The 26,575-nt window shown below is 40.1% G+C and overlaps 1 protein-coding gene across 1 annotated transcript in view; it reads right to left on the bottom strand.

The window, feature by feature from the left end:
• The window catches only part of LONRF2 (LON peptidase N-terminal domain and ring finger 2), a 40,937-nt gene extending 14,594 nt beyond the window's left edge, over positions 1-26,343 (bottom strand). The window contains 8 exon segments of the mRNA XM_021925109.2: positions 3,191-3,305; positions 3,581-3,674; positions 4,073-4,274; positions 4,897-5,040; positions 7,170-7,292; positions 13,051-13,169; positions 25,564-25,617; positions 25,620-26,343. Of these exon segments, the coding sequence (XP_021780801.2) occupies positions 3,191-3,305; positions 3,581-3,674; positions 4,073-4,274; positions 4,897-5,040; positions 7,170-7,292; positions 13,051-13,169; positions 25,564-25,617; positions 25,620-26,232 (1,464 nt within the window). The 5' untranslated portion in view covers positions 26,233-26,343.
• Between the last annotated feature and the right edge of the window lie 232 nt (positions 26,344-26,575).

Raw genomic sequence — 26,575 nt, 5'->3', positions numbered from 1 at the left:
AGGATGAAGCTTCCGTGAGTCAAAAGGTGAACAAAGAGGTGGCGGGTAGGATCTCTGAGCGGGTAAAAAGGAACAGGGATGGAGAGGGAGACGGGCCAGCCTGTGCCAGGAGCCCGGACAGCCCCTCCGCTGTGAGAAAAGGCCAGGAGGAGGCGTTCACCTGGGCAAAGGATGAGGCAACTCAATCTTGACAGCATCTACATTTTCAACCAAGTGCCCTGATGTTGGTGAGAAGGGAGGGAGTGAAGTAGGGCATGTTGGGAGTGGAGAGACTTTTGCAATGATCAGCTTGGAGAGTGAAGAACTGGAACTACTAGAGAAAGAATGTAAGAATGATTACTCATGTTTTGAGTCTAAGACTTAAAATTGTTAATTTAAACTGACACCAATCTTCCCAACGTTGTGTGTTTTTCTAGCTTTGTTGTGTTACTCAGGATGCATGCAAAAGGCAAAAGTTGACTTTCTTTGGATTGAGAAAGAGAGTGAGGGACCATAGATTAAAGCTGGATGTGAGGGGAAAGTGGAAGGAGACTGAACAAGAAAGTGCTGGGATCAGTGGGTAGAAGGGCCACAATGTGGCTGAACTACTCCTCTGTGTGTGCGTGTGTGTGTGTGTGCGTGTGTGCACACAGAGTAGTAGTTCGGTAGGCTGCACTGTTTTATTGCAGGCATGTATACTAGCATATAGTAGCTCTTTTCACTGACATTCTGATACACATCAGGACCATTACAGGTGCTTCATCAGTCCTGAAAACAGTATAATACTATAGTTGTTCTCTCTACTGTGCTCATAAAGCTGTGATTCAGAAAGGGTAAGGGGTCAGTGCTGAGCCACCATGGCATACAAGGACCCCAGGCCTGGCGAGCTTCAGGGCTTTGCTCTTTCTTTGGTGGCCTGCTGTATTTCTGGGCTTGGTACGGCTCCACGTATTTCCAACACACGATGGCTGGGTGAGTCCTTCGCATACTGTCAGGTTTCCCTATAGCTGGTGTGAAACAAACTACATGTATTGCTGTGACTGACTGGGAACCAGGAGTTCAAACTTTGGAAACGCCTACGTTTGAGAACCACCATCACAGGGTAACTGGTAGAGAAATACGCTATCACCTCATTCACAAAACTGCTTTATAATTGTCATTATTATATGACATAGGTATTTAATAAATGGTTTATGATGTCCTTTTATTGAAGAGTAATATAATAAAATGTGTTCTACTTGGCATGATGCTAACCAAGGGTTCTGTAGATTCATATATAATTGATGATTCAGGTCCCTGGTAGTGTGTGCAAAGTCGCCTATGCACATGATGTGACTTCTGCATTGAAGAAAGACGAAACTATAATTTTGGATTTTATTTCATTTTATAGTATTCTAATTTCTAATTTCTAGAACATTAGTAATCCATGTATAGTTTACATGTAATCATTCATTCATTCAACAAAGACTTCCAGAGTCTCTGGTGAATGTGCTGGTCCCTGGAAATACAGGGAAAACAGGTCACAGAAAGCCTCAGTACTTAAGCAGCTTCTACTCTAGTGCCAACCTCCAGCTATCACTTCTTCACTCGGCCCCCTACAAGGCAGCATTGAAACGGAAGTGAGTAAGGTCTGTGTTGTAAACAGGGCTCACACATACATGCGTTTTATTCTTGTAAGAACAGACGACCTGTTCTGGCCCAGGCAGGCACCAGAACAAGAGGCAATGGGTCCAATGCATCTACTAGCAAGAGGAGACAGCAAATGCCTGGAGGAAAACTGCACAGGGGCCACCAAGGAAACAGCTCTGCAGACTCAGAACACAGCCACCACCGTGACACACAGTGCACAGCACAATAACTGATGTTTATGAGAACTCTGAAGACTTTAAAAAGATTCAGTATACATGCAATTTAATAAAGCAAGTATGTACATATAATGTTTTAGAAAATGGTTTCAATTGGCCGGGCGCGGTGGCTCAAGCCTGTAATCCCAGCACTTTGGGAGGCCGAGACGGGCGGATCACGAGGTCAGGAGATCGAGACCATCCTGGCTAATACGGTGAAACCCCGTCTCTATTAAAAAAATACAAAAAACTAGCCGGGCGAGGTGGCAGCGCCTGTGGTCCCAGCTACTCGGGAGGCTGAGGCAGGAGAATGGCGGGAACCCGGGAGGCGGAGCTTGCAGTGAGCCGAGATCTGGCCACTGCACTCCAGCCCGGGCGGCAGAGCGAGACTCCGTCTCAAAAAAAAAAAAAAAAAAAAAAAAAAAGAAAATGGTTTCAATTGTAACTAGTTATTTTAAAAATGCTTTGGCAGTAAATTTTCAAGGTTATAATTATTTAAAACTTCACTTAAGTATAATATCTCCTCTTACCACATCAGATTTAAAAAATAAATTTTACTGTACATTTGTAAAAAGAAAAAAAAACTGTATCCTACTTAAAATGCATTCAATAAATTTAATCTCTGGAAAGTAATTAAGGCAATATTATCAGTCTCATTTAATGAATGCAAAACAAAGGAAGATGCTCCCCATCTCCTTAAGATGTTATATGACTTGCTCCATAGAAAGTTAATGGTGCTAATGGGACCACAGCCCAATACAGCTGACATGGATTCACTATTTCAGAAATTGATCAGAAGGTCTTCAGCTTTTAAATATTCTTCATTGTATTTACCATACCTAAAGTAAATGGATTTAAGCGTTTATATGGGGGCTAAATATCATTAAATAGCTTCCCCATGGAACCCGACTTTTACTGGTTTTGATTTCAGACCAAAGACAATAATAACTGACAACTGGTAAAAGCCCTAAAGGGACTCACCAGTGGTCAGAAATGATCAAGTCTTCAATCCTACGAAAAACTCTCAAGATGAAAAAGAGAATTCCTGGAGCACATTCAGTGCACCATGACAATGTCTCAACCATTTACAATGAACGTAATGTAAGGGCTCATAATGTGAGCTATTTTCAATCTATCTCAACTAAAATTTCCACCTAAAAATGTCCTTAACATTTAGCAATTTCTGCATGTAAACCTTCCTTGTGTATTTCTTGATCAATCAAAGAGATGAGAAAAGACCTATCTTTGATTGGAGAAATCTCACTTTCTTTAACAACTGGGCGGGGGAAGCAATGCAAGACAGGGAATAAGCATCCACCAAGGGATGACAGGAGGAGCTGTCCCGTCATTTCCCAAAATGTACTTACTTCCGAAAGTTTGTCTTTGCACAAAGGACAGTGTGGGGCATGGTCAAGGCAGCGCTCAAGGCATTTTAGGCAAAATGTGTGTCCACAGGGCGTAGTGACAGGTTCAAAGAGCAACCTGGAAGAAAATATCCGTTTTCAGCCAGAAATGTCCAGGACAGACTTTCAAATCACAGATTGGTTTTCGAAGGATTCCTTATGCAATCCCCTTACTGTTCTAGAAAACACTTGCATGCACTGCCATTTTATATCCTCTCAAATCTTTAGAAAATAAATGAACTATTACTGAGCTCTCCATAGTTTCCCTGATAATAAAAAGCCCATTACACTTTGGTATACATTTCAGAAAGGCTGAAGTTTTAAAACAGTTGCATGGATTCTGTACCATCCTACCTCATGCAGAGGGCACACTCAAAGTCAGTTACATCAAGCGAGAGCCCCTGACTTTCTTCTGTCTCAGAGTTTGGGCTCCTTTGAGGTGAGAGATCTGAATGTGAAAAAATTTAAAACGCTGTCATTAACACCTAAGCACCTGAACAACACCCATGCAAGAAATGTATTTCCTCTGGACCAAACGTGTTGTATCAATGTAACAAATCACACTGGGCAGAAATAGTTTCTGTTCAGTTAATAGCATATAGCAGTAATTTATCTGGATGGTAAGCATGAATAAACTTTAAAATTTTGGCTAAATTTTCTCTGCTATTTTTGACTATGAAGTCTTTGCAGTATAAAACATCTAAAATGCTCTATAATCTTAGAGCTGATATAATCATTTCATTACTAATATTAAATGGTGTAAAAATTTTTTAAATATATTGAATACTAGCTAGCATTCTATCACTTTGGAGTCACAGAACTGCCTGATGAAAATAGTTCACTGACCTTTCTTGGGAATTTTTCCAGGGGCGTTCAGGTCAGGTGCATCCTCCACGTCATCTGGAAACTGCCTCTTTAAGCCAGCGCTGGGTGCTGTTGGAAGGATGCTTTCTAATGCCTTTTTATCCTCTTCAAAGTGTAGACCCAGTATAAAATACAAAACTGAAGAATTGGTATTTCCAAGCATATCAGATTTCTCAGATGAATTCTGGTTAAGTAGGAAAAAAAGGAATCCTGAATATTAAAGAAATCATAGCGTAAGATAAAAAGAATGCAGTAGCCTGTACTAGAAATCTTTGGGAAAAAAAAAGGGGGGGGGGCTTATACTCTTCCTTCATAATTGGTTTCATCTATTAATTTCTAAGATGAGCTTCATTCTTTTCACAGTAAAATACAGGATAATTTCTTCCTGAGCTGGGAAAGTGAAAAGTTATCTTCATATGCAATCTGTCTGTCTATCTGTCTATCTACACACACATGCACACACACACACACACGTACACACACACACGTACACACATAAAATCGTATGTCATATTCAAATCATCCCTTTGCTTTATTTTCTCCAAGCCAAAATAACTTCAAGTCTCCTGCCATTTTGCGTGATTTGGTGGTGTTCCAAAGCTTCTTTCGATCTTTAATCATTTTCATTACTTCCACAGACTTCATGTAAAAGTTCCAACTCCCAGGTTAAGGAGCTACAACTGATCTTGAGAAATATGTCTAACTAACGTAATGCCATAATGTGTGAATAATCTGTAACTGTTCAAAAGGAAGCAATTACATAAAGCTTAATCAAGAGAATCCTGACAAACACATGCCCGTCATACCTCCGAGCTCCCTGCATCACGTTCTTCCAGCAGAGCCTGGGCATTCATGTGGCTGTGACCCTCAGCCTTTAATCTGCTTTGGATGGAAGATGTTAAATTTTCATGCACATTTTCTGTAGCTGAAAACAGCACTTCACACATTACCTATAAAATTGCCAAGAAAAGAAAAAAATATATATTTTAAAACACTTTTGTGAAAATATAGTATGTCTTATAGATTCAGAGGAAACTAAGAGGCCAAATAAGCCTAAAACGTGAAAAGAATAATTTTAACTGCCAACCTTGTAAAATCCAAACATTTTTGAAACCAGAGTCAATGTATTGTTATTTTAGCTTCCAATTCCTTTCCGTCTTACACTTCCCAATGACAAAAGCATTACCACTTCCTTCTACCTGGTCCTTACACACTACATAAAATCTCCCCTAAAAGCCACACAGATAAGAGAGAAAGGTAGTGTAAAGGTTGCTGGGGGCCTTGAATTAAATCTAAGCTGTGATCACCCACAGGGCTGAGGTCACTATACAGAACTGCTTTATTTATGAGAACCAGAAGAGCCACCAGGTAAAGAACTTTAAAGGAAGAGAAAGGGAAAGGCCATAATTGTGGTTCAAGAACCAGGGAGCGGCATTGTGGGGGGGCAGGGGAAGGGTGGACAGCAATGGCCAGTTAGGCTTTCTAGCTGACACCCAGTTCTAGCAGACACTCGAATGGTCCTGTGGTCCTCATGGCCTCAGCTGCATCCAAGGTTTGAGGAAAGCAGACAGGAGTGACTGAAACCTAAACGAAAACTCCTCCCACCCTCCACTGTTCCTCGTGGTTCAAGGTGGATGCACTAGAATCCATGGTCCTGTAGCAATGCGCACCACCACCCTCAGCAGGGTCATCAATGTCCTCAGCCCCAGCTCTGAGTAGCCTCAGCAGAGCTGCTGGAGATGGAGCCACATTCCATGTGAACAGGCTAACATTGTTTTCGGTACCTTCTGTGATACACGATATCTTTCAGTCATAGAATGCCCAGGGGAAAACACCATGTCTAAAAAAGCTCCAGGTAGACAACAACCCACAAGACCTAAACCCTGGTCCAGGAACCTTGGTGAATGTGCTTCACCTCTTTGACCTTGGGCTGACTTTCTCAGAAAAGTGTTATGAGAATCAGTTGAGACATGTTTTAAGATTCTTAGGAAGTTTCCATATAGGACAAAGCAGGCAGGGATAGCTGAACAGCAGGCTGAAGATGCAATATTATTTAGATAAGTTGAAATGATGGCCAAAAACCAATGAGTGACACTGGTCAATTGAACAACTGTCAGGACAACTGAACAGGACTAACACCATTCAACTGCACAAGAGAAGATAAAAAACAACGTTGCTATAAAGTTCCTATTTTAAAAAAAGATGAGCTAGGTACTTAAAAATAAACATGCCCCTAATGTGAACACAAGTGGAGGTAAAATTTTACCAACCGTGGCTGTCAAATATAGATGCTAAAATACAGGGTACATTAGAATGCATCCAGAAGAGGAAATCTTAGAAATGCCACTCTGTGAGAAAAGAATGTTTGGCCCACAAGGTGACATTAAGGCAAAGATAATAGCTGTTCTCAAACATCTTATGTGGTTTGAATTGTACAAGGAAGAACTGATTCATTTTCTGTTGCTCCAGAAAATAGAACTAGACAGGTAAGTAAAAATTACAGAGTAAATACATGGTAGAAGTTGACAATAAACAGAGTTAAAACAGGGAAGCATCATAAAAACAGAAAAACTCCTGGTCATTGGAAGTGCTAAGTAAATACCAGGTAACCATCGTATAAGCTTTTTAACAGGATAGATTTCCACATTCAGTGTGACCGGATGATGGGTAAACGAGCAGATATTTCGGCACTATGCTGGTGAAGCTTTGGTGAAAATCACAGGTCACCCTATAGAGCCGAATTGATACATTTTACATATATCATAATGTCTTTTATAAAGCTTCTACACAAACTATAATAACCTTGCCTTGTCTCACATGTGTCTTTATGTCAACAGAATCGAGGCATGTTTATGCTGTCTCACGAAACACTCCGCTTTACCCAGGGACAAAATATAATGTTTCCCTAGAAGTTATCCAATGCATGAACCTTATAATTATTGCCGTGGGCTTTTTATCACATCATCACGCACATTCAGAATTATATTTCTTGTTTATTTCACAGGCAAGGGTTACTCAGCAGGGACATGAAGGCTATAAACAAGACCTGAAGGAGAAAGTCCTTTAACAGAACTCTTACCTTCTGTGCTTCTTTCTTCATAGAGTTACACTCAGGATTTAGAGCGAGGCAGTAGAGAAACTGCTTTAACACTTCCTTACTTCTTCCCAATCCAGAAAGAGCCTGAGCTTTTACTTGATGTCCCTAGATTCACCGAAGACAAAGTATACATGTTTAAAACTCAGCATGATTACATACTTGAATACAAACTTCCCTGAACAAATTTATTAAAACAATTTGTTTTAACTTCACATTACATAGAATAAACAAAACCCACCAAGGATGACTCTATTGCTCCTGTCTCTCTCTACCCTGGAAACTTAGCAAACTTCAATAGCTCATAAATACAATCTACAGTCAGAACACAGGAGCTACCATACCTGAAATATACTGCACAAAGGAGTTCTAAGGGATGTGCTAAGAGAAAACTGGCTATCCACTTTAAATTCATTCAGCAATTACAGGTCACTACCATCTTCCTGCCTTCCAGGAGTTTACAGTCTCATGAGCTAAGACAGACATGACTAAAACCAATTATAATACAAATCATAATATACTAAGCGCCACAATAAGAGTAAACAAAATACAATACAGATCAGTAATTTCCCAGGGCATTTTCTTTTCATCTTATGAATACCATATTTTCTCAAATCTGTAAAAATACTATTTTTGTTTCTTTTTTACTGGTTTACATATAGTTGAAAGACTTTCTCTCAGCACCTGGAATATGTTGTTCCAATGTCAACCAGCTTCCACAGTTTCAGATGAGATGACAACCATAAATATTATCTCCCTGTATGTCATTTTTCTCATTCTCATTTCATGTCATTTTTCTTACTGCTTCTAAGACTTTCCTTTTATCTTTGGCTTACAGCCTAGCCATTTGATTATGATTTGAGTTTATCATTGCTTATAACTTGAATTAACCTTCTCGGGTCTAATATTAATGTTTCCCACTAAATTTGGAAACTTTTCACCCATTATTTCTTCTTTTTTTCTTGCCAAACATTTTCTGTCTTCTTCTGGGATTCCAATTGCACATATATTGTACCACTTCATATTGTCCCACAAGTTTCCAAGATTCTTTTCATTTTTCTTTAATATTTTTTCTTTCTGTTCTTTGCATTGAATAATTTCTGTTTCTATAGATCTATCTTCAATTTCACTGATTATTTTGCCATGTATAATGTGTTATTAAGCCTACCTAGAAATTTTAAATTCCAGCATTGATAATTTTTATTTCTAGAATTTTTTTTTTCTTTCTTTTTTAGAGACAAGGTCTCACTCTGCTGCCCAGGCTGGAATGCAGTGGCATGATCACATCTCACTGTGACCTTTAACTCCTGGGTTCAAACAATCTGCCTCAGCCTCCTGAGTAGCTCAGACTACAGGCACATGCCACTCTGCCTAGCTAATTTTTAAACTTTTTGTAGAGATGGGGTCTTGCGACGTTTCCCAGGCTGGTCTTGAACTCCTGGCCTCAAGTGATCCTCCTGCCTCAGCCTCCCAAAGCATTGGGCATAGATGCATGAACCATGACATCCAGCCAGAATTTCCATTTTTTACAGTTTCCATCTCTCTGTTGAGATTGCTCTTGAGTCAAAGGTACCATACTTTCCTCCAATTCTTTGCAATTTAACTCTTTGAACTAATTCATAATAGCTTCTTCAAAGACTCTTTGTGGAAAATATAATATCTGGGACCTCTCAGAGACAATTTTAATTGACTGTTCTTTTTGTGTGTGTGTGAGAGTCTTGTTCTCTCACTGGCGTGCAGTGATACAATCTCGGCTCATTGCAACCCCCGCCTCTCAGGTTCAAGGGAGTCTCCTGCCTCAGCCTCCTGAGTAGCTGGTACTACAGGTGCATGCCACCATGCGTGGCTAATTTTATTTATTTATTTATTTATTTATTTTAGTAAAGATGGGGTTTTACCATATTGGCCAGGCTAGTCTCTAACTCCTGACCTTGTGATCTGCCTGCCTCAGCCTCCCAAAGTGCTGGGATTATAGGTGTGAGCCACCACACCCAGCCTCCACAGCTCCTTTTTAAGCCTTGTGGTTCTCCCTGATGCCTATGAAATTTGGAAGTCAGGATTTGGCCAGAGTTGGGAATCATCCACTCTGGGATTTCTCTGCTTTTAGGGATTTCCCCTAATTGTCAGCTGTTCTGTTAGAAGTCTGAACTCCTGGTCCTTTTAGGTGGTGATGCTGAGTGCTTGTCCCAGTACTGTTTTTTCGCAGCTGTAGCTGTGGAGATAGAGAGAACTCAGGGACCAAAAAAACAAAACCAAAAACAAACCAACAAAAAACCCACAGACAATTCTCATCCCTTTCAGGCGCAGGTTTTTTAGAAACTCTCTTCCAGCTTCTGTTTTTGGAGGCTTTATAGTGTCTTTATTTTTTTCATCCAGTTTTTGTAACTGTTTTCGCCTCTGGATTCACACGACTGCTTCACTCCTTCACTGTTACCAGAGGTAAACCACTACCCCTGTTACTGTCATTTTTATTATTTCTGCACTAAAATTTCTCCAGAACACTGCTAGCCACTAGCAGGTAAATGTGAAGGTCTATTTTCAGGTCCTATCTTACTGCACTTGTCTCTCCATTGTTTTAAACACCATGACTCTTCTGATGGTGCCCAGGTTCCATCTCCAGCACCAGCATGTCTCCTCATGTTTGCTAACTGTCTATTCACCACATCGCTTACCTTGCAGCTCTCGGGAAGAGCAGCCATTTCGAAAGACATGAGTATTCTACACAACAAATCAGCAGTTTCATCCCTGAGCTCCCTGAAGTCTCAAATACACTTCAGACAATCAGGATTCATCTATGGGACCTTACGTTGACAATAAATGTGGTTTGACTCATGTTCTTATTCTCCTTTCACAAAAGCGGAATCACAAAAGATTCCACTTTGGTGGAGCCTGAATCTTACATCATTTGAAAAGTTGTTTAAGGAAAAGTACAAAATTGTTATTATTATTATTTTTTGAGATGGAGTCTCACTCTCTCGCCCAGGCTGGAGTGAAGTGGCACCATCTCGGCTCACTGCAACCTCCACCTCGCAGGTTCAAGTGATTCTCCTGCCTCAGCCTACAGAGTAGCTGGGATTGCAGGTGTGCACCACCATGCCTGGCTAATTTTTTCCTGGCTATTTTGTGTGTGTGTGTGTGTGTGTGTGTGTGTGTGTGTGTGTGTGTGTATGTATTTCTAGTAGAGGCAGGGTTTCACCATGTTGGCCAGGCTGGTCTTGAACTCCTGACCTCAAGTGATCCTTCCGCCTCAGCCTCCCAAAGTTCTGGGATTACAGGTGTGAGCCACTGCACCTGGTCAGGAAAAGTACAAAAGTAAGAATACAAAGTTGCTAGGGCCCCTTTCAGGCCTTGTGAAAGTCCCCAAATTTCATGTTTCAGTAGTGTCTAAATTTGCTTTGATTATCAAAAGTTCTGAGAAAATAATACTGTCTTCTATGCACAAAGAACTTCATGTAAAGTTTCAAGTGTTTCATACATGTGCTCAGAATCCCAATCAAGATTTGCAGTTTTGATACCACAGTGTGTCAATAAATATTTATTAACTGAATAAATTAACTGGCTTTTAAGTAATTTTAAGTCTTACAGGTTTGCTGTGTGGGTAAGATCAAACTGATCATGTGCCTGTATCTATTTCTGCAAACGGGCAAATATTTTGCTGGCAATGGCTTATCTCCAGTTGCTCCAAAAGCTTTGAATCATTAGCCATGATGAATATTAGCCATAACTGGATGCTTGAAAGGGCAGTTTTGCTTGAATAAGACACACTGCTGTAACCCAACTCTCCCGAGAGTCTAGAAGTGCTTCTCAAAGTGCTTGGTTCTAAACCAGCTTCCATCTCAGCTTGATCACACTCAGCCACCTTAGTCTTCTCCTCAGTGAACTTACTGCCCATCCCCTTGCCTTACCTTCCAGTAGCACTTCTTCCCCAGTCCTTACTTATAATAATAAACTTAGAATATATCTTTTACTATCTTCAACTTACTTATTAAACTACGTTTTGGTTGAAGCTTCTCTTCACTGGGCGTCTGTCAAGAACTGAGGTCCACAGGTTTGCAACAGACCCTGCAGATATGGCCATCATCTCATACCACCTCATACACTAGATATTCATTTGCTGCCTCCCTTGAAAAGTTACAATTAGCCACGTAACTCTGTAGGAATTAAGTCTATCTTTCGTCAGAGACACACTGTCAAGTTTTTAGCTCAAAGAATAATACTATGGAGAGGAATCTAGCGTCAGAGGGCAATGCAGGGCTGCTGTCAGTCAGAAATAATAGTTATAATTCATAAGAACTAAGGCTTGATCATTACTGATAGAAATTAACTCAGAAGAAGAGTGGCAGGGGAGAGGAACTGGGGACATGTCGGTCAAAAGATACAGAATTTCAGTCAAACAGGAGAAATAAGTTCAAGAGATCTATTACAATACCATATGTTGACTGTGGTCGATAATAAGGTATTGCATTCTTGAAAACTGCTAAGAGAATAGATTTTAAGTGTTCTCACCACAAAAATGGTATGTGAGGTAATGCATATGTTAATTAACTTGAATTTGCCATTTCTCAGTGTATACATGTTTCAAATCAACATATTGCACCTGATAAATTATACAAATTTGTGTTTGTCAATTGAAAACATAATTTTAAAGAAGAATGGATGAAGGCGTAGGAGAAAAGGCATTCGAAATTGGAGTCTAAACTTCTTTTATAGGGAAGCAAACAAGCAACAAAACAGATTTCTGAGCTTAGTCCAACAAACATCTGTTTCCATCCTGAGCTTATTCCTAGGTTGAACTTGACACTCAAGCTAACCTGAAAATATTTGTTTTAAAAGATGGGAGGGAGGCCGGGCGCAGTGGCTCATGCCTGTAATCCCAGCACTTTGGGAGACCGAGGCGGGCAGATGACGAGGTCAGGAGATTGAGACCATCCTGGCTAACACAGTGAAACTCTGTCTCTACTTAAAAATACAAAAAATTAGCTGGGTGTGGTGGCGGATGCCTGTAGTCCCAGTTACGCGGGAGGCTGAGGCAGGAGAATTGCCTAGCCTAGGTGACAGAGCGAGACTCCACCTCAAAAAAAAAAACCAAAAAAAAAAAAAAAAACAGGTGGGAGGGAAAAGGGCAGGCTTCCCAGAGCTTGTCTACTAACCTGGCTTAATGTCTCTTTAATGTTTCTAAAACAAAGGTGATATAAAGTAATAGAGCAGAATAAATATTTTTAACTATTCACTAATAGAGTTGGTAATTTCATCACAAGTTCTTCAAAACTTTAACATTCAAAGATTCATGAAAAAGCTTTTATTCTTTGGCTTCTTGAACTTCTTTAAGTACTACTTAAGCTATCATTATTAGATCAGCAAAGTTTGTTTTTTGTCATGAGAGAAATATTAAACCTTTCCAATCAAAACACAGAGACTAAAATTAGTGTAAAATGTACACAAAATGTTACCTCTTTCACCAATAGCATTGATTTGTTCATATGCATATTAGGATCCAACAGCTAACCAGGATCATTATGTGATCTTCCTATTTACGCTGCAATTTTAAATATTTTTTTCTTCACTTACAACTTTATAAAATTTGATTTTATTTATATATTTTTTCAATGCAGCCAGCATATTATTCAGCTAAATTTCTATTAAGTGTAACCAAAATTCGTGTTTCTCAGCTAAATTCAGTCGGAGATTTAGTCTTTTAAATCAGGTTGCTTTAGTATGAGGTAAGAATTGCTAAATGTAGGCTACAGTAATTTGAGGGAAACATACTTTGTCTACAGGTACCTGATCACAATAATCTTACTTTTATTTTTAAGAAAATGGTATAAACTTCACATTGATTATCTCCAAAGCGAACACATACAAATACCTTAATCAAGAGAGGTTCATTCTGACAGACTGCACTGGCATCCTGGAACGCTTGCTCATAGTTCTTCATGGTCAAATATAACTCTGCCCGCAGCAGTAATAATGAATTATCATCAGGAGCTGAAAGACAGGAGGAACACAAATCAATAAAAATGACCGCATTTAAAAACAAGCAATCTTAATGTCATTATATATATTAAAGTGTATATATACATACGTATAAAGTATAAAGACGAAATAAGAAAGAATTGCTCCCTCCAATCATATTTAGAGTTTAGTTATTTGGGAAGTATATTTTTGACAGCTCCTCTCAGGAAAACAGGAAGAAGATTAACAAGACTTGAAAAAGCACCAAGAAAAACAGAGCACCACTGAGTATTCCTACACACACACACAAGCTACATCATCTCCAATAATAAATTCAGCAACGGCTGAATCCTCTTACTGCTACAGCTAGGTATTTTTAGAAGAGATTTAAAATGATTTTTTATGAAAGTATGCAAGGAAATTCATGTTTAAGAAACAGAAAAGTAAAACATTTTTTTTTTTTTTCCCAGACATCGAGTCTCACTCTGTCGCCCAGGCTGACGTGCAATGGCGTGATCTCGGCCCATTGCAACCTCTGCCTCCTGGGTTCAAGCAATTCTCTTGCCTCAGCCTCCCCAGTAGCGGGGATTACAGGTATGTGCCACCATGCTCGGCTAATTTTTGTATTTTTAGTAGAGATGGGGTTTCACCATGTTGGCCAGGCTGGTCTCAAACTCCTGACCTCAGGTGATCCACCCGCCTCAGCCTCCCAAAGTGCTGAGATGACAGGTGTGAGCCACTGCGCCTGGCCCATAATTTGTTTTTCTACACAACTTATAGATGCTGATTTGTCCCCATAATTGTACCTAGAGTACATTCTCTTAAGGGAAGAAAGAAAAAAAAAAAAAACTCCTTTCTCTGCATTCCTCAACAGCAGAGGTCCTGATAATGACTCACACGCTGCCACAGACTTAAGTCCAGCTACACAGAAGCCAAAACTGGCTCTCTCTTTGGACTGACTTGCAGTCTACGAAGTATTGACTTGGCAGAGTCCCATGGCAAAGGCAGGAAGCCAGACCTCAGAAAGGCAGAACCATCACAGCCTTTTTCCTTACTGTGGGGCCTGGCTCACTCTACCTACGCCCACCTACGATCCTTGTAGGAGGGCTACAGCTATGCATTTTAGTTCAACCACACATTTTCTGAGCTCCTAAGATGTGTTCTCATCCCTCTACCTAATGTACGTTTTCAGTTTCCTCCAAAATCTCAACCTTGATTCTTTTCAAACTACCCCCTTGGTCCTTTCCAAATGCTACTAGCCTCCTTTTAGTTGATGTAGGTAACTGAGCAAGCCTGCACCAGAGAACTGACGCATCAAGATATTACACCAAGACATGGTGAAAAGTAACTACCTATAAATGTGTCATCACCACATATAGGTCACATAGAGAAGGTATAACAAGAAAAAAGTAGAAGTGGAAAGAAATAGCAAGAGTTAAAAAATACAATTTGAATTATTAAAAGAGACATTGCTGGGTATGGATAACTGGCTAGAGCAGGTGGCAGAAACTTGTTTTCTGTAACAGGCCAGATAGTAAATATTTTAGGCTTTGCAGGCAAAGAGGCAAATGGAAAGATATTATATAGATACTTGTTTAACAAGAAGGAAAACAAATTTTCACAGATTTCTTATTGATGCAATTTAAAATATGGTAAGGATAATAATTTAAGTACTTTTTTGGAATACAGATAAACTAATGAAAGAATGGAATTCTGGTTTGGGGAATAACATTTTTCTTAATTAAGTTCCCAAGTTAGTGTTTCCTATGATCAAAACAACTGAAAATATTCATCTGTTAATTATGATTGAACACGAGATTTTATGTATTTCATCTTTGAAAATGCGCATAGTAACTCTGAAATGCTGGCATCAATTCATATGATTTTAAATTGAGCATTTTAATTGCTGAGAAGACATTATAGAATTCTATTAGATTCTCCTCACGATATCTGCCTTTTTAGCATGTCATTAGATTATTTCCAACTAAAAGATTGGTGAAAGTGCCTCATACGCACAGTTAAATGCATTTTGAAATATACAATTCTCCTTTGGAGATTTTTGGAAAGCTACAAAAAAAAATGTGCTCCTAGAAGTATAGTTTTTTAGGCTTGGATTATATCTGCTGCAAATCTGTGTAAGAATGGAGATCTCGTATCCTGTTTCCACTTGGCTAAAGTTTCTTATTAGTCCAATCTGCCAATGGATTCTCTGGAATGTTTTAAACAAGAATGTCATGCGCAATTCACTCTTTTTCATTCTAGTATTTATACATTGTACCTCCTATTTACTTATACTCTCATATTGCAATAATAGTGACAGCATTTTCTCTTATTCTTGAATTTAAAACGTGTGTCTAATGTTTTAACATAAAATACGTTTGTTGTAAGTTTCTGAGAGAAAATATTTATCCAGTTAGGTGATTTCTCTCCTATTCCTAGTTTTCTGTAAGGACTTTATAACAAGTAGGTGTTAATTTTATAGACTGCTTTCAGCATCTGAGAGATTACATATCGTCTATCTCCTTCAACCTGTTGTGGTGAATTACTCTGAAAGATTTCTCTAGTACTGGATTATCCTTATGGCCCTAATATAAGCTCTTCTTGGTCTTAACTCTTATTACACTGCTGGACTCCAACTACTAATAAATTTAATTAGGATTTTGACATCTATATACATATGTAAGACTAGCCTATACATTTTTTTTTTTCTTGTGCGAGCTTTACCTGATTGTGGTGTCAAGATTATACTAACCTTATTAAATGAGATGAAAATCTTCCCACATTTTTCTATGATCTGAAATAAGATGGAAATCAGTCATTGAAAGCTGTAAGGACTTGCTTGACCTTAGCACCTTTTCAGCAGAAGAGAATCCCTGAGTAGTATTATCATTTTTTTTATAGGGTCATGTCAGCCTTTTACTTCTTCAGGGATAAATTTTGATAATTTGTATTTTACTTAAAATTGTCCTTTTTATATAAGTTTTAAAATCTTCTATAAATATCCTTTTATATCCGCAATTACGCTTCTTTATTCCTGATGGTATTTATGCCTTGCTTTTTCTTCAACACATTTGTCAAATATTTGTCCCTTAATGGTCTTTGTAATGAACCAGTTTCTGACCTGTTAACTAAGTCAATTTTTTTCTGTTTTACTAATATCTTGTTCATTATTCCTCTGCTTATACTATCTTTGTGTTAGCTTAATTAATCTTGATAAAGCTTCCAGGGTTAAAAATACATTTCATTTACATTTATTTTTAATCATTCTTTTTTATATTTAAGTTTCTACTCACATTCTAAAGGGTGCTTTAACTGAAGTCCAAATTTCACAAAATTCACACCTCCCATCTACACTTGATCTTAGCCAAAAGGCCAAAAAACAAACACTTCTCATCTAGACACTGAAAGAATCAAACTGTTTTCTCTGTTGGCTTCCACCATTTGGTGATACATTTGTGAGGACAGCACTTCACAATTTAGTCTTTTAAAACACATAAAATAAATGCCTACACATTTTCTAAGGATTAAACCTTAGGCTTAACAAAACTAAAGGAATTCTCCAAGGATCACTCAAAAATAAGTAGAAGAGGAAGTGCACATTTAAAGTCTTTGTGTAGACAAAACATATGGAAGAAAAATGTACATATGTACTTCCCAAGGAATTGATGCAAAATTTCAGTAGGTTCACCAATTAACCCCTCTATGGGGAAAAGTCATAAGAGGGCAGCCTACGACCCAGGCTTTGAGAGGAAAAGAAGAGATGTCTACCACATCTGTGTTTAGGGTTCACCAAAGGCTGTCTTCCAATTGCAACCCAGAGCCACTGTTGTACTAGGAGCTAGGGTTACAGCTATAAAATTTGTCAAATGTGTGCAGTGGTGAGAAATGGAGAATTACATGTTATTTTAAACGAGTTAAATGAACCAGGCATGGTGGCTCATGCCTGTAATCCCAACACCTTGGGAGGCCAAGGTGGGCAGATCACTTGAGGTCACAAGTTTGAGACCAGCCTGGCCAACATGGCGAGACCCCATCTCTACTAAAAGTAAAAAATTAGTCAGTCATGGTGGCACGTGGCTGTAATTCCAGCTACTTGGGAGGCTGAAGCACAAGAATCACTTAAACCTGAGAGGTGGAGGTTGCAGTGAGCCAAGATTGTGCCACTGCACTCCAGCCTGGGTGACAGAGTGAGACCCAGTTTCAAATAAAGAAACAAACAAACAAACACATAAAGTAATAAAAACTGGGTAGTGTTCCCTGTGAAAAGAAAGAATGGCAATACTCCTCAAAGCCTATTTATTCAAATTGATGGGAGACTGTAATTACAGAGTCAAGCCCACAAATCTTAGGTGTGTATCTTGAACTCTTACATATGCACCCGTGCCATCATCACACCAATCATCCCCAGGGCCTAAGCGGGTTCCCTTGTCCACTATCCCACTTAGTGTGCACTGCTAAAGGTAACCACCATTCTCACCTCTGTCACTTTGGATTACTTTTTCCAGTTTTCTAACTTCTCTAAATGGATAATTATAAACGGAATGTACTTTTTTTGTATCTGACTTCTCACTAAATTATCATTCTGTGAGATTCATTCATATTGTTATATGTCTCAGTAATATTTTTAAATTAATCTTTCAATAAAATTTAAAAATCGCTGTGTAATATTACACTGTAGGATTGATTTATTTACTCATTCTACTAGTGACGAACAATTGAACTGCTCCCCAAATGTTTCTGGCATATATAAATAAAGCTGTAATGAATATTCCTGTACACATATTTTGATGGACATAAGCACTCATTTTTATCTAGGAATATACTCAAAAGTATAAATGCCACATCAGAGGTTGTATGAGTTTTGCTCTAGCAGGTGCTACCAAACATATTTCTTAAGTTGTCACACAAACTTATGCTTCCACCAGTAATTTAAGAGTTCCAATTGCTGCAAATAAAAACGAATTATTGCCAGTTCTTTTCATTTCAGCTACTCTGGTGGGGATGTACTAACTTATTTTCATTTTAATTTGCATTTGAGCACTAATTATGTTGTGCAGTCTTTTAGATGTTAATTGCTCAGTTGGAGATCTAGTTTTAAAAAGCACCTATTTAACTCTTTGCGTATTACGTAGTTTCAGCTCAAGTTGTTTCTATCAATGGTGTTAAGTGAGTACTTACTGTGTTTAGACAGATCGGCTTTTTCTTTTTGAATCATAGGCATTATTTATTCTGCATTAGAGGTCTCAGTAAGATATTTGTATACTCATCCCCTTCTCACTCTTTTGGGGGCCTCTGAGGAACAGAAGTCTTATGGTTATGCTTTTTGTGTCTTATTTAAGAAACAACTGCCTACCCCAAGTCCTTGAAAACGGTCTCCTATGACTCCTAGATACTTAATTGTAATTTTGTTATATGATGTGAGATAGGTATTCAAGTTTTTTTTTCCATATAGAAAAGCAACTGACTCTTTTCTCCCCATTGAATTCCATTAGCATCTTTGTAGAAAACCAAGAAACTGTATATGTGAGAGTCAGTTTCAATGTGTCTATTTTTAAGCCAATACAATGCTGTCCTAATTACTGCAGCATTATAGTAAGTATTGGTATCTGCTGGTGTAAATCCTCCAGCGTGGTTTTTTTTCTTCATTGTTGCCTTGGTCATTCATCAATTTCCACCAAAAACATTGGCTAGGATTTTCTCTGAGATTGCACTGAATTTACCATTCAATCAGCAGAGAACTCATGTCTTGCCAATACTGAGTTTTGCAATCCATGAAAAAAATGATATATCCATCCATTTAAGTCTGCTTTAATTTCTCTCAGAAATGTTTCATGTTTTCAGTGTATTGAAATGAAATTTTCAGTGTAGAGGTATTAAACATCTTTCAGACATTTCAGGATTCATTCCAAGGAATCTGTTTATATAAATTGTTTAAAAATTTTTTTCCTGGCCGGGCGCGGTGGCTCAAGCCTGTAATCCCAGCACTCTGGGAGGCCGAGACAGGCGGATCACGAGGTCAGGAGATCGAGACCATCCTGGCTAACACAGTGAAACCCCATCTCTACTAAAAAATACAAAAAAAAAAAAAAAACTAGCCGGGCGAGGTGGCGGGCGCCTGTAGTCCCAGCTACTCGGGAGGCTGAGGCAGGAGAATGGCGTAAACTCAGGAGGCGGAGCTTGCAGTGAGCTGAGATCCGGCCACTGCACTCCAGCCTGGGCAACAGAGCGAGACTCCCTCTCAAAAAAAAAAAAAAAATTTTTTTTTCCTATTTGCTTTTTTCTAAGTATATAGTTAACTTTGATACCTCTATATTGACCTTGTAGGCAGCAATCTGGATAAATCATTTATAATTTCTAATAGTTCATACATTCTTCTGCAGTTTCTACGTACGCCAGGTCATCTACAAATAGTGACAGTTTTTTGTTTATCTTTTATTTTTCCAATCTTAATACATAGCTATCTAGAATCTCCAGTGAAATGCTGAGTGGCAGTGAGAATAGAATATTGTTACCTTCTCATTCAATGGGAAAACATTATTTCATCATTAATTATGATAGCTGCTATCTCATTTTTATAGACTTTTAACAAATTAAGAAAGTTCCCTTTTATTCGTAGTTTCCTGAGAGATGCTAACACGCATCATATCATTTTTCTTTTTTCTGTAAAGATGGTGAATTACATTGCTTGATTTTCCAGGACTAAACAAAACTTAACCTGCTTGATAGTGATGTGATATTCTTTAAGGATATCAATGGATTCAGTTTGCTAATATTTTGTTTAGGATTTTTGTAACTATATTCATAAGAAATATTGGGCTGTATTTTTCCTGTCTTGTTACTGATTTTGGCTCCTTTATTTCCTTCTCTGTACTCTCTTTGGATTCTATTTGCTTTTCTTTTTCTAGCACCTTGAAATTGAAGCCTAGAGATCACTGACTATTAGCTGTTCTTTTGTAGTATGGGCACTTAAAACAGGAAGTTTCCCTCTAAGCACTGTTGCACTGCATCCCATAGTGTTTGATATTTGTATTTTCATTATCATTCAGGTAAATTAGAAAAATTTCCTGGCCGGGCACAGTGGCTCACACATGTAATCCCAGCACTTTGGGAGGCCGAGGCAAGTGGATCACAAGGTCAGGAGATCGAGACCATCCTGGCTAACACGGTGAAATCCCATCTCTACTAAAAATACAAACAATTAGCCGGGCATGGTGGTGGGTACCTGTAGTCCCAGCTACTGGGGAGGCTGAGGCAAGAGAATGGCGTGAACCTGGGAGGCAGAGCTTGCAGTGAGCTGAGATTGCGCCACTGCACTCCAGCCTAGGCGACAGAGCAAGACTCCATCTCAAAAGAAAAAAAAAAAGAAAATTTTCTAATAATTATTAGAAATTCTAATAATTCTAATAATTACTAGAAAATTAGAAAATTTTCTGCTTTACATTATGATTCATTTTACCCATCATTATACAAAAATATATTGCTTAATTTCAAAAATTTGAAAATATTCTATTTACCTGCTATTTAATTTTAGTTTAAGTCCACAGTGTTTAAAGAAGATATACAGTCTGATTTCAATCTTTTAATATTTATTATGACTTCATGGCCTAATCCAGGAGTTGGCAAACGCAACCACAGGCCAACTCCAATGCTCTGCCTATGGTCATGGGAGCCTAAATGGCTGTGTTTTTGCAGTAGTTGTAGACACACATTAATTAAATCAAAGTGCTGCAGTATGTTGTACCTATATCTTTACCTATTTTTCAATCCTTACTTTATCAGTTACTAAAAGTTTTGTTCAAAATCTCCAGTGATTTCCCCTTTCACTTTTGTCTCCTTTTGTTCTCTCCGTGTGTGTGTGTGTACACTTGTTGTTAGGTGCATAAAAATTTAGGAATATTATGATACATTATTTTTTCTGTTGAACTGACTCATTCATCATAAATGTCTTTATTTCTTCTGATATTCCTTGCCTTAAAGAATACTTTATCTCATAGTCATTTTGCCATATCAGGCCTTTTTTTTTGTCCGTCTCTGTTGCCATCCTACTAATTTTAACCTTTTTTGTGTTCTTACACCTAAAGTTTACCTCGTGTGTAAACAGCATGTAACTATAATTCACTTAATCCAGTCTGCCAACATTTAGTTTTTAAATGGAAAATTCAGGTCTTCACATTTAATGTAAATTAAATCCCCATTTTTCTATTTCTTTTCTAGTTATCCCACTTATTCTCTGCTGCTCTATTTTTCCCTCCCATTTTCTTTTGGATTAATCAAGTATTACTTTACTATTTCACTACAGTTTTTTAATTTTACCTTCCTATTGGTGGTTACTCAAGAGAACAGAACATGCAAACCTGATTTAGCAGTCTACTTTAAATTAGTATTTTTACTACCTCCAAAACAGTGTATAAACCATACAACAATTTAACTGTATTTACCCATTCTGGCTTTGTACTATTGCCATATCCTTCACTTTTATGTATGCTACAAATACCACAAGACATTATTATTGTTATTTGAAATAGTCAATATTGTCTTACATTGTTACACCTTCTAGCACTCTTTACTCTGTGCATTAGTTCCATGCATCCATATGGATACTTTTCCTTTAGCCGGAAGACTTCCCCTCAGTATATTATGAAATGTAATTCCGATGGCAATAAAATACTTTAGCTTGAGTTACTTCTTTGGTTTAAAGAACCTTGATTTTGTCTCTATTTGTGAAAAATATTTTCAGCTGGGTAATGAATTCCAGCTAGGTTTTGTTTTTTGTTTCAGCACTTTAAAGACGTTATTCCATTATCTTCTAGCTTTAATAATTTTGTCTAAAAGTCAACTGTCTTCTATGATTCCTTCGAAGGAACTATGTCCTGTCTTCTCTAACTGCATTTAAATTCTCTTTATCTTTGGTTTTCAGGAACTTAACTATAATGCACTTGGATGGGTTTTGTGTGTATGTTTGTGTGTGCATTTGTGTCCATCCTGTTGGGCTTAGTGAACTTTTTGATTCAGTGATTTAAAGTTTCTCATCAGATTTGGAAAATTCTCAATTACTTTTTTCTTTAAATATTTCTCTTGCCTTTCCCCTCTCTCTTCTTTCAGGATTCCAATTTCATAGATGTTGGAACTTCTGTCTGTGTCTCACATAAACTCTCATGCTCTCTTTTATTCTTCTTCTGTGATTCAGTTTGGATATTTCCTGTTGACTTGCTTCTGAGTTTTCTCATTCAGACTTCTGATGTGTGCCATCTGGTTTGTAACAAATCTAATTAATTCTCAACTTCAGATATTGTATTTTGAATTTCCAGAATATTCACTTGGCTCTTTTTTATAGACAACTGTCTTCTGAAAGCTTTATATTTTCATACATTTATTTACCTCTTACATACGTACTAGTGATTTTAAATTCTACTCATAATTTATTGGCCAAGAGTAGTCACATGGCTCCACCTAATCACAGGTGGACCAGGAAGTGTAATCCTACCTTGTTTGGGGAAGGTATAGAGATAGACCAGTACTAATGACTACCACACTTGGCTAAGGTCACATAATAAATAAGTGTCAGAAGTCAGGTGTGGTGGCTTATGCCTATAATCCTGGCACTTTGGGAGGCTGAGGTGGGCAGATCACTTGAGGACAGGAGTTGGAGATCAGCCTGGACAACATAGTGAAACACGTCTCTACTAAAAACACACAAAAAAATACAATGCATGGTGGTGCATGCCTGTAATCCCAGTTACCTGAGAGGCTGAGGCACGAGAGTCACTGTTGACCCCAGGAGGCAGAGGTTGCAGTGAGCCGAGATCATATCACTGCAGTCCAGCCTGGGTGACAGAGCGAGACCTTATCTCAAAGAAAAAGAAAAAGCCAGGCGTGGTGGCTCATGCCTAATATCCCAGCACTGTGGGAGGCTGAGGAGGGCAGATCACAAGGTCAGGAGATTGAGACCATCATAGCCAACATGGTGAAACCCCATCTTTACTAAAAATACAAAACTTAGCTGGGTGTGGTGGTGTGTGCCTGTAATCCCAGCTCTTAGGGAGGCTGAGGCAGGAGAATTGCTTGAACCAGGGAGGTGGAGGTTGTACAGCCGTGCCACTACACTCCAGCCTGGTGACAGAGCAAAACTCCGTCTAAAAAAAAAAAAAGTCAGAGCTTGGATCTAAACACAGGTATTTCTGATTCCAAACATCGGTGAACTTTTTTTTTTTACTATATCAAAACCTCTTTAAAAGGGCTAATTTATTTGGAAATTAAATGTTTTCATAAAATTTTAAGCTAATCTTTGAATAGAAAAATGAATACATTCTATATAAGTTCTCATATGAATTTACTGAAATAGTCTATTTTAAAAACCTTTAAACTAGGTCTAATATATACGTAGAAAAGCAAAAAATATAAGTATATAGTGCAATGAACTGTTGCAAAGTGAACACACTTGTGTATCCATCCCCTAAATCAAGAAACAGAACATCACCACTATCCCACAGATCCCTCTCATACTTCCTCACAATCACTATTCCCTTTTCATCCACCCAAGGTAAACACTGTCCTTACTTCTAACATCCTACAGTAATTTTGTCTGTTTGGACTTACAGATACATAGGATCATATAGTAAAAATGCTTGAGTCTGACTTCTTCCACTTAACATTATGTTTGTGAGATTTGTCCACATAATAGTTTGTAACTGTAGTTGATTTATTTTCTTTCTGTATAGTATGCTATGAAAACATAATCATATATTCACCCCTTCTGCTCTTACTGGACATTTGGGTTGTGTGCACTTTTGGGGTGTCTCTAACAATGACATACACTCTTGTACCTACTTGCACATTCTTTTGGGGGCACATATGCATATACCTCTTTGAAACTATTTGGCCAACGACAGGCTTAGCATCTGTAGACACTACCAAATATTTTTCAGGGGTATAATTTGCAGTCCCTTCAGCAGCATATAAACATCGCAGCTTTTCATTTTTCTATATCTTCTCCAACATCTAAATATAGATGAAGCATTTCCAATGAAAATTTGGTGTTGGAATTGGGTAGTGCAGTAAATGCAAAATATATAATGAATTTCAAAGGCTAAGTTTAAAAAAGGAAAATCTCAATTATTTTTTAAAATTGAAGGCATGTTGAAATAATATTTTGAATGCATAGGGTTAAAAATTGCTAAAATAAATTTCACCTGCTTTTTTCACCCTTTCAATGTAGCTACAAGAAAATTCCAAATATGTGTGGCTTACACGGCAATTCTATTGGGTAGTGCTGCTCTAACACCACCAATACGTAAATTAGTAGAAAACTAAAAAATATGCCTGTTAAAGTATGGATATGTTGGTTGCAAAAACTACAGAATACTTGTCAGAAAAGCTGAGTTCAGTGCTCTATTCCAGCAGAGAATATCCCAATTTAGATATAGATATTGAGCACTTGTTCAATTATTGGTTTTTTTTTTGCAAGACAAAATTGGTTGCTAGTCACCTTATAATTTGTGCTTTCTAAAAGAGAAAACCTTAATCCTAGGTTTAAAATAACATGCGAACTGACTGTAGCATGCTAGAAGATTCTTTTAGTAACAAGAGATTCAACAAGTCTTCTCGGCTAGTGCTTTAAATCACATACACCCTATTATAAAACCGGTGAAACCAGAAAGCAAACGGTCCTCCTTACACGGCCCCAAACAACTGCCAATAGAGCGCATATTCATATGTCAAAGCCCAAAACGATGACAGAAGTTTGGTCTTCCTTTCAGCTAAGTAGTGTTAACAGGTGGTGGTTGGGTGGAGGCAGGAGAGTGCCTGTTGCTGGTCTCAGGCCTCAGATAAATCAGGGAACGACTGAATGAATAATTTTAAAACTACACACACTAGTCAGTGTAACTATCTTGTAAGTTAAATACGCCATGACATCTAATGATGGCCTCTGAGACAGAGAGCAGGCTAGAGCCGGAGCGTGTGACGTGATGACAGCAGAGTGGAGGGGGTTCCTTCCTGGCTATATTAGCTGAAACCCAAAGCAAATCCTGCCTCAGTACAAGGCACCCCGTTCCGCGCCTCTAGTGTGTCAGTTACGTGCATTTTCCCTCAGGGTGAGCAAAAATATTTGGTCACCCTCCCCACTCCTCAACAGCGCGGAAGGTGCCAAAAGGGAATTACAGGACCTTACAGAGCTGCTCCGGGGCCGCGGGAAACTTACCAGCATCCTGGAAAAGACAAAACCAGTGGGGTGCAGGTGGCCTCTCCTGGCTACAGGGTGTGGCCGCCCCCACCTTTCACCTTCCCATGGTTAGGAAGCAAAGTGACCCCTAAGCCTGGACAATGCACTCGAAAGCCCAAAACCTGTCAGGCCCACCGGTCAGCTCCCCACCCCGCTGCTGGGCCCGACAGGTGTAGGGGAGGCGGACCCTCCCCGCAGCCGACTCACCGAGATCCAGCGCCTGGTCGCACCTGAGCAGCGCGGCCTCGGGCTGCTGCTGCGCTGCAGGCTACGCGCCTGGCCCGCCAACCTGCACAGCGGGCACTCGGCCGGGAAGCACCTCCCCAGCAGGCCGCTCAGCACCACGTTCACGCGCCGCGCCTGCGGCCGCGCGGGCCCCGGCTCCACGCAGCGCTTGCAGACTGTGAGCCCGCAGGGCAGCGTCACCGGCTTGTGCAGCAACCGCGGGCAGCCGAGCAGGTCGCGGGGCGCGCGGGGCGCCGGGGCCGGCCCTCCCTCGCCCGGCGCCTCCGGCTCGCCGCCCGGGTTCTCCGCGGACAGCGGCCGCTCGCGCAGGCCCACGGCGCGCACCAGGCCGCCCGCCAGCTCCCCCAGCTCCTCCGGCCGCAGCGCCCCCAGCCGCACGGCGCCGCGGAACGCTCCCAGGGCCACCGGGAGGCGGCCGGCGCGGGCCAGCGCGTCCCCCAGCCTCAGGCACCGGCCGCGGTCGGGCTGCGCCAGCCCGGCTAGCATGGAGCGGAAGAGCTCGGCTGCCATCTCGTACTCGCCCGCGCGGAAGGCCTCGTCGCCCTCCTCTAAGCGCTGGGCGATCGGCTCCGCGCGATCGCAGCCGGGACACTGGGGCGGCGGCGGCGGCGGGACCGGCTCGGGGCTCATCACCGCGGGGCTGCGACGACGCGGGTCCGGAGCGAAGGCGCGGAGCAGGGAGGACGCGCTGCTGCTGGGAACTGGTCTGCGGGAGCGCGGTCTCAGCCTTCGCCAGCAGCCACGCGCGGCTGGGGGCGGCGCGCTGCGAGCGGCTGAGACCGCGGGCGGGGGCGGGCGCCTGGCTCGGGCAGCGTCCTCAGCGCGGCGTGGGCGGCGAGCCCCGCAGGGCTGCAACCGTTCCGGGGCGGGGGCCGCGACAGGCACCCGGGCGCAACCTGAGCCCCTGCCCACGCGCGGCGGCCTCCCACTCTCGCGGGCTTCGGTAACTCAGGTCGCTGCGGGAACGCGGTGA

Source organism: Papio anubis, chromosome 14 (genome assembly GCF_008728515.1).
Source record: "Papio anubis isolate 15944 chromosome 14, Panubis1.0, whole genome shotgun sequence".
Lineage (NCBI taxonomy): Eukaryota > Metazoa > Chordata > Mammalia > Primates > Cercopithecidae > Papio > Papio anubis.
Note: the sequence above shows the minus strand (reverse complement) of the source record. Positions and strands in the feature narration are given on the sequence as shown.